The 9,004-nt window shown below is 44.1% G+C and overlaps 1 protein-coding gene across 1 annotated transcript in view; it reads right to left on the bottom strand.

The window, feature by feature from the left end:
- The window catches only part of RTCB (RNA 2',3'-cyclic phosphate and 5'-OH ligase), a 24,375-nt gene extending 18,215 nt beyond the window's left edge, over nucleotides 1–6,160 (bottom strand). The window contains exons 1-3 of the mRNA XM_026449689.1: nucleotides 5,952–6,160; nucleotides 2,633–2,711; nucleotides 570–637 (exon numbers count right to left, since the gene is read on the bottom strand). Coding sequence (XP_026305474.1) covers nucleotides 570–637; nucleotides 2,633–2,711; nucleotides 5,952–6,044 — 240 coding nt within the window. The 5' untranslated portion in view covers nucleotides 6,045–6,160. The remainder of the gene's footprint in view (nucleotides 1–569; nucleotides 638–2,632; nucleotides 2,712–5,951) is intronic.
- Between the last annotated feature and the right edge of the window lie 2,844 nt (nucleotides 6,161–9,004).

Here is a 9,004-nt window from a genome sequence, read left to right as displayed (position 1 = left end):
ACTGATCCAGGAATAATGATGTCACCATGATAAAGAAACAAAACATAAAAACTACTTCAAAGGTTCTTGAACACTTACAGATTCTAGCCAAAGGCATCCAGAAACTGAAATGCCATCCAGATTGAATTACTTCTTTAGGTCCATGGTTATTTCTTTGTATTTTTTATTTTTAGGGACAGGGTCTCACTTTGTCGTCCATGCTAAAAGTGCAGTGTCGTGATTCATGGCTCACTGCAGTGTGGAACTCCTGGGCTCAAGTGATCCTCCCACTCAGCATTCTGAGTAGCTGAGACTACAAGCATGTGACATCACACCTGGCTAATTTTTTTTGTATAGACAGGGTCTTGCCATGTTGCCCAGACTAGTCTTGAACTCGCGGGCTCATGCAATCCTTCCATCTTGGACTCCCAAAGTGTTGCAGGTGGCATGAGCCACTGAGCCGGGCTTCGTGGTTATGTCGGGCTGTCCAAAGGTCATTGTCTAAATGACACCATTATCAGGCATGGCCATTCATCCATTCAATGGGCTTTAAGAAATATAAATGATTAAAGCTCTGAACTCTGACTTACATGAACAATTCCAGGCAGGGCTGCCACGTTGCCGATCTGTTTCATGGCTGGCAGGAAGCCACCAACACCTGAAGACAAAAATTGGGTATTAGAAAAGACAACACACTTGAGTTTTAGCATTAATTATATTCATGTTTCTAGACTGTATAACATGAAGAGGTAGTCATCAGGGCTACTAAGACAACAAAGCCTAGAAGGATATTTGAGATGCAAGATGGAAGGGAGCTTCTTCAAGAAGGAAGTAGACAAACAGGAAAGATAGCCACAAATGTGCTGTCAGTATTCTGCATATACCATGCGAAGGCTGCTTGCAAATGTTGTACTGGGATGTAAAATACAAATACCAAATTTTACGTTATTAATATTTGAAAAAAAAAATTTTTTTTTTTGAACTTGGCTCACTGCAACCTCCACCTCCCGGGTTCAAGCAGTTCTCCTGCCTCAACCTCCTGAGTAGCTGGGATTACAGGCGTGGACCACCACACCCGGCTAACTTTTATATTTTTAGTAAAGATGGTGTTTCACCATGTTGGTCAGGCTGGTCTCGAACTCCTGACCTTGTGATCCACCTGCCTCGGCCTCCCAAAGTGCTGGGATTACAGGCGTGAGCCAGGGCACCTGGCCTGAAAAAAATATTCTTTCAGTAGTTCCCTGTATAAAGAAAATCAATGCTGGTTTATTCTAAGTGACAAAGAAAGGCAATGCGGAAGCTCTGGAAAACACTGGATTGCGAATGAAGGGATATGGGGCTCCAGTCCCATTTCTGCCACTTGGCAGCTATGTTATTTTAGACAAGTGAGCGTACCCTGGTTGGGGAGGGAAGCCTTTAGTTTGCTGATCTACAAAATGAAAGGGGTAACTCTAGATGAATTCTTTTTTTTTTTTTTGAGACGGAGTCTCGCTCTGTCGCCCAGGCTGGAGAGCAGTGGCTCAATCTCCACTCACTGCAAGCTCCGCCTCCCGGGTTCACGCCATTCTCCTGCCTCAGCCTCCTGAGTAGCTGGGACTACAGGTGCCCGCCACCACGCCCGGCTAATTTTTTTGTATTTTCAGTAGAGATGGGGTTTCACCGTGTTAGCCAGGATGGTCTCGATCTCCTGACCTCGTGATCCGCCCGCCTCGGCCTCCCAAAGTGCTGGGATTACAGGCGTGAGCCACTGCGCCCGGCCCAACACTAGATGATTTCTATACTATCACCGTTAGATTATCATAGAGCTTCATGCATTTTATCTCTAAACCTTGCTGCAGCCCTGCAAGATAGGTGTAATGATTCCTGTTTTATGGATGAGACAACTGAAGTTCAGTAAGCCTAATTAGTATACTGGTTAAGAACACTGTCTTTTAAATCAGACACTACTGGATCTGAATTCTGGCTGTCCTCAAAAAGCTATGTGACCTTGGGCAAATTAAAATTTTAAAATTTTTGTTATTATACTTTAAGTTCTGGGGTACATATGCAGAACATGCAGGTTTGTTGCACAGGTATACATGTGCCATGGTGGTTTGCTGCACCCATCAACCTGTCATCTACATTAGGTATTTCTCCTAATGCTATCCCTCCCTTACCCCCCACTCCCCTGACAGGCCCTGGCGTGTGATGTTCCCCTCCCTGTATCCATGTGTTCTCAATGTTCAACTCCCACTTATGAGTGAGAATATTCAGTGTTTCGTTTTCTGTTATTACGTTTAACCTCACTGAGCTCTGACTTACACATCTATAAGCTGGAGATAATATCTTCCTTTTAGAGTTACTGCAAGTATTACATGAATCTATGCAAAGCACCTAGTAAAATGCCTGGAATACAGTAAGTGTAAAACAAATGGTAGGTCACTTGCTCTTATTATTCAAGGTTAGCTGAGAAACGAGTTCTACCCATTTTCAAATCCTTTCTATAACACCAACTGGCTAACAATGTGATCACAAATACGTAAGTTCTTTTGGTCTTACCTTAAGTTGTAATCACTCCTTGACAATATTTCAAAATTGTAATTGAGTTACCACTCTTTCAGGCCACAGGGAAGGCACTACTGTACTAATACAAGTGACATTCTAATGTACTTACCACCACCTCGACAGGCATTCCTTAATTCCTCAAACATCAATTTCTCCAGAGCATCATTCACGTAGAAAACGCCTTCAACCTGGTACCAAGAAAAGTGAAAAGCAATGTCTGAGTACATGTATGGCAAGTGTAGGCACTGAACAGAATATGCTGTATGCAGTATTTACTGTGCTTTACCCTTTACCAAACACTTTCACGTTACCTTACGCATGCAGAAAACTTTCTATCAAAGGCTACGAGCTGCTCCCATCATAAAATATACCTTAAGAAAAATTTTGCAATGTTCACTAATTGTTTTAATTATCATACCCTCAAAACCACCTTTAAGAATTCAACAGATTAAGCATCTTTTTGTGTGATAAAGAAAAATCTTCCAACTATGCTCTCACAAAGCCCAAAGGTCTTAATCCTCAAGCTTCAAAAATATCAATGGATTTTTGAAAATTAAAAAAAAACCCAGATCAATAAAAAACTCAAATTCTAAACATAATACATAGTCATCTAACCTTAGTATATTTATTCTGTGTTTAAGCCAATAGCCGGTTTACACTTTATTGTGCTCTAGTGGTGACTTACAAATCTCTAGTTAGGTAAATAGTGAGAAGAAAAATTTAACATACAGCTATGTAGCTGTGTGCTCAGTTCTATAAGCTACATGATTTTTTAAAAAATCTACGTAATTTTAAAGCTTGACAATAGAGGCGGCACACAAAAAGCAATGGACGACATACTTATGTAACACTAAAGAGCAGAACATTTTTATCATAGGTCAAATATTTTGAAGGAGCTGTCCAGTAACGGAGAACCAAAGACTTAACACTTAATCAACTGAATGTAGTTTCTATCAGAAAGATGACTTCATGACCATTGCATAAAGAACAAGTAATATCCACTGATGGAAAATGTTTCCAGCACAACTTCTTAAGGGTCACATTTATTAATTCACCAAACATTAATTGAGGATTTCCTATGCATGAAGCACTGTCCCGGGCACTAGGGGAGATACAAAGAATATGATAAAATCTTGCTTTCAAGGAGCTCCCAGTACACCACAATACAGCTCTTATATTCTTTTTTCTTTTCCTTTTTTTTTTTTTTTTTGAGACTGAGTCTCGCTCTGTGGCCCAGGCTGGAGTGCAGTGGCACAGTCTCGGCTCACTGCAAGCTCTGCCTCCTGGGTTCACGCCATTCTCCCGCCTCAGCCTCCCGAGTAGCTGGGACTACAGGCACCCGCCACCACGCCCGGCTAATTTTTTTGTATTTTTAGTAGAGACTTCACCGTGTTAGCCAGGATGGTCTCGATCTCCTGACCTCGTGATCCGCCCGTCTTGGCCTCCCAAAGTGCTGGGATTACAGGCGTCAGCCACCACGCCCAGCCAATACAGCCCTTATATTCTCATAAGAGTATCAGAGTGCAATGAAGCAAGTGCCATAACATTAAGTACACAGTGCTATGGAAGAATCTGATGAGGAAGTGCCTCAACAGTCTAGGGAGCTGGGAGAGGTTTCACAGAGATCCTATAGAGCTGGCTCTTTAAAGACAAGAGACATCACTGGTGCAGCAGAACATTTAGGAGCCAAACGCAAAAATGACATAAAGATGAGAGGGGAGCATTTTAAGGGAACAAAGAGAAAGTTTTAGTCCAACAAGTAGATGTGGGCCTTGGGGGAGAAATGGAGATTTAGTAACAGAGATGATTATCCACGTGAAATTCACTGCTACCATGAGGATGGAAGCACAATTCGTGCTTAGAAGTCAATAGCGTTTTAAGAGCAATGCATCAACATTCCAAGTCTCTATTCCCAAAGAAAAGGTGGTAGTAAAGTGCTGTATACATAGTTAAACTAGAACTGCCTAGCAAAATTAGACTTGCCCCATCAATGAGCACCAGTGTGTGCTTCAAAGGCTAAGTCAGAACACCTGCCAGACAATGAAGGCTGTATTATTAGATCGTACAGATGATCATGTCATGGTGTTTTCTTTCTTTTTTTTATTTGAGACTCACTCTGTCACCCAGGCTGGACTGCAGTTTAGAATGATCACAGGTCACTGCAGCCTCGATTTTCCAGGCTCAAGGGCTGCCGCTGCCTCAGCCTCCTGAGTAGCTGTGGTGCACACCACCCCGCCTGGCTAATTAAATTTTTTTTTGGTAGAGACGAGGTCCCACTATATTGCCCAGGCAGGTCTCGAAGTCCTAAGCACAAAGGATCTTCCCACCTTGGCCTCCCAAAGTGTTGAGATTACAGGCCACGAACCACTGCACTCCCCTTATGTTTCCTTCCTTCAGGGTATCGGTTTCCACACAAAGAAAGTGGCCAAACAGTAAAGAGAACACAGATTTATCGCTGTGGGCTTTTTCTTCCCTCAGGGTAAGTGACTTGCCAACAAGGGAAACTCAATAAGCTTTGATTCCGAATAAAAGAGGGGAGTGGCTATTGGGAGCTGTTTACCAAGACGTGAGACGGTAAACCTTTGAAGCATTTACTTGGCATCTTCAGGGATTTCAAAAACTATTTAAAATACGTTGCAAAACTTCACAAACGTTTTCTTTTTTCACGTTAATGAAAAATATGAGCACAGATGGTGATGAAGGCCGAGAGATACAGAGCCCAGGCTTTCAAACTATCTGATGATCCCAAGCCCTCAAGTCTCCATTTGGGACGTCAGAGGAAAAACTAGTAAACTGGACATCAAGTCCTGGCTGAGCTTCTTCCTAGGTAGGTAGAGGAAACTATGTCACCGACAGATCCTCGAGGTCCTTCTGTGAAGTATTAAAATCAATCAGGCCCTCCCCTGCGCTACTGCAAGAAATGACATCGCTTAATTAAAAACCAACATGGAATACTGAATGCTGAAAACTTGGTTCAGTAAACAAAGGTCTGTAAACGTTATATAAATAACCAGCATGACTCAGAGGAGGTGAATTCCAGTCCCAGCAAATGAACCCAGGGCTGGCAGTTCCACCTTGGAAAAGATCACGGAAGTTTCTGAAGACCAGGAACGTAAACCAGCTCACGATGCGTTTATGAGACTGATCTGTGAAAACGCTTTGGAAACCCCAATTTCGTATTTATTTGGATTCCCCATATCCACCGCGCTTAGCTTGTCCTCGTGGTTCGGGGACCTCTCCTGGCGGGAGGTGGTGCTGGAACAGGTCGGGCGGCCCCAGAACCATGAGGGGAGAAGGAGGGTATGAGGGAAACTCTGCAAGAGGCCGGGGCGGACCCAGTGGTCGAGGGAGGACCAGAGGGCGCGGTGGACGCCGGCCGGGCCCGGGACGGAGCAGGGAAGGCCCCGCCATTTGCTCTCCTGACTTACCTGCATGTTGGGCACGAAGCCCTTCTTGATCCTCCAGCAGTTTTTACTGATCTTTTCCAAGAACTGCAGCTCATCATTATAGCTGCGACTCATGGCGGCGACAACGGTAGCGAAAACTCCCCGCTCGGCTTTGAAGACCGGCTGCCGCGTTGTCCGGCTTCCCAGAGCACCGCCTTCCAAGAGCCAAAGCGCAGGCGCGACCAGCGCCGCAGCAGGATGAGCAACGGCAAGCGCCGAGGCTCGAAACTCTTCAGGCCACTGTCTTTCCTCTGGTTAAGTTGTATTGTCCTCAAGTGTATAGCTAGGATCTTTATTAGTCGATTTCCTCTAAGCTACAGCTAAGCGAAATCCAGGAGTTTAAATTCCAATGTAGTTATCTTTTGTTTTGGAGATGCTTTTCAGCAGCTTATGAAAACACCTTGAGTCTGGGTCAGGTCCGGTGCATCGTCCTGGAGTTTACACCCTCAGCTGGGAGGTGAAAAAGATACGCCAGCAGCTGAGAAAGAAAAACCTGTTTGAATAAATACCATAGCTGAACATTTATGTTTCGGAATGAATCTGGATATACATCAAATAACTCTTTTTTATCGGAAAGGAGCATCCCAAAGAATGAAGCATGGCAGCTTATCGTTTATTCTAACAAACATTTGTGGATGCATCTATTATGGCCAGACATGTACTACAAAATGATCAAATCACAGCCCTTATGGATCGCCAGAACTCCTCAATCTAGCATCCTTTGATGATCAAGACCTCTTTAATCATGCTTTTATACGCCATTTCTCTTGTTCATAGTGGTGAGCTTTAAGTGATTTCAGTTTGGAGTTCTGCCTCATGTCAACAACTGCAACTTTGGCATTACAAAGACGTGCAAGATTCCATTTCTATCTGTGCCATTTACTGGCTTGGTGTGATTAACCCTTCTTATCTCTGTTTCGTCATCTCTAAAATGGGATCATACTTCTTTCTTGAGTAGAAGTCTAAATGAAGTGACACCGGAGGAGTAATCAGCACAGGGTTTGGCACACGGCAAGCACTCTGTAAACAGCTCTCCTCCTCCCATTCCCCCACTAGACTGTAAGTGCTGCAAAAAAACCAGTATGTAGTTTACATTCATTTTTCCCATTACCTACACTGGTTCCGCTCTTCTTCTCTTCTGCCCCAATTTCTCCCCATTGATTAGATGCTCTGACACATTGATGTCATTCTCAATTATAAATTGTCTGAGTTTAGTACTCTACACTGTCATTTCACTGAATCTGTGGTGGGTGAAAAATCGTAAAGCTTGAAGTGATGCAACTTTTAGAGTTTCCTGTGGTTACCCTGTTTCTTCTTGGAAAGATTTCAGACGTAAAGAATTCTCTTTTAAAATTAAGCCTTGACGTCTATGCAACCTTAGGTCTCTTCCCTTTTCTATGTCTTATTTTATTTTATTTAGACGAAGTCTAACTCTGTCGCCAGGCTGGAGGGCACTGGCGCCATCTTGGCTCACTGCAAGCTCCGCCTCCCAGGTTCAAGCGATTCTCCTTCCTCAGCCTCCCCAGTAGCTGGAACTAGAGGTGCGTGCCACCACTCCCAGCTAATTTTTGTATTTTTAGTAGAGACAGTTTCACCATGTTGGCCAGGATAGTCTTGACCTCTTGACCCCTGATCCACCCATCTTGGCCTCCCAAAGTGCTGAGATTACAGGCATGACCTACTGTGGCTGGCCTCTTATTTCATTTTTAAAAAATTCAGGGCAGGACATTTCTCAAATAAAAAAACCAAGATTGAAGTTGATAGAAAACAATTTTAATTAAACACAGAAGACAGTAACAGTGAATATAAAACATGAAATCCAATATGCAGGTAGGGGAAACCCCTAGAGGGCCTAAGGGATCTCCACTGAGAATGACCAATACAAATACAGACTTAAGAATTTCTTACCCACCTGGTCAGAAGTACATGCCTAGCTCTTGTTCCTAGAATTTTTCTTGCCCCAAACAAATATAAACACAGGCACACGCAGCATGCATACACTCACATTCATACACCTCTATTTAGCCCTTTAACACAGTCTGCCTTATGCTGGGTTTCTGAAGGCTTGAGAAAGAAAACCTTCTACCTAAGCAATTCACAAGGGCTTTACAATTCCAGTGTATACTGTCTTCCCCTTCTGGGTTTACAGTAGTTGTGGGGTTAAGGACCATTTACTTCCTGGGGTGAATTGCAAACTGGCAATCAAGGGGCTGACTTCCCCCTCCACTGTCCACTTATCAGGTTCAGACCTTCCCAACCATGGAAACTTGGCTGCTGCTTTGAGGATGTTTCATACTTCAGGTCGGTGGAAATCAAAAGGAAACCCTGGAAAGGATGTGACAATGAAGATAACATCAAACCTTGGGCATGTCTGGGTTTGTCTGAGGAGTGAGGAACAGATGGCTTTTTTTATTATTTTAATTTTTGAGATGGAGTCTCAAAGACTGTCACCCAGGCTGGAGTGCAGTGGTGCAATCTCGCAAGCTCCGCCTCTTGGGTTCAAGTGATTCTCCGCCTCTTGGGTTCAAGTGATTCTCAGTCTCCCGAGCAGCTGGGACTAGAGGCGTATGCCACCACACCCGGCTAATTTTTGTATTTTTAGTAGAGACGAGGTTTCACCATTTTGGCTAGGCTGGTCTCGAACTCTTGACCTTAAGTGATCCACCCACCTCAGCCTCCCAAAGTGCTGGGATTACACACACGAGCCACCATGCCTGACTGAGAGATGGTTTCTTTACCAGGTCCTACAGAGGCAGGGCCTCCTCTACCCTTGCCCTGCTTTGTGAACGCCCCAGACAAAGGAAAGGCCATGTTGGAGTACTGTCACCTGATGTGACTTAGCCATTGTAGAAGCAGTGGGGGAGAAGCAGGGAGGTGGGAGAGCATACACGGTAGTGTAGGGCAGCGGTCCCCAGCCTCATTGACACCAGCAACCGGTTTCATGGAAGACACTTTTTCCACTGATTGGGATTGGTGGATGGTTTCAGGATGAAACTGTTCCACCTCAGATCATCAGGCCTCAGTTAGATTCTCAT

The sequence above is a fragment of the Piliocolobus tephrosceles genome, unplaced genomic scaffold (assembly GCF_002776525.5).
Source record: "Piliocolobus tephrosceles isolate RC106 unplaced genomic scaffold, ASM277652v3 unscaffolded_1412, whole genome shotgun sequence".
NCBI classification, from domain to species: Eukaryota; Metazoa; Chordata; class Mammalia; order Primates; family Cercopithecidae; genus Piliocolobus; species Piliocolobus tephrosceles.
The sequence above is the reverse complement of the archived record's forward strand: the minus strand, read 5'-3'. Positions and strand labels throughout refer to the sequence as shown.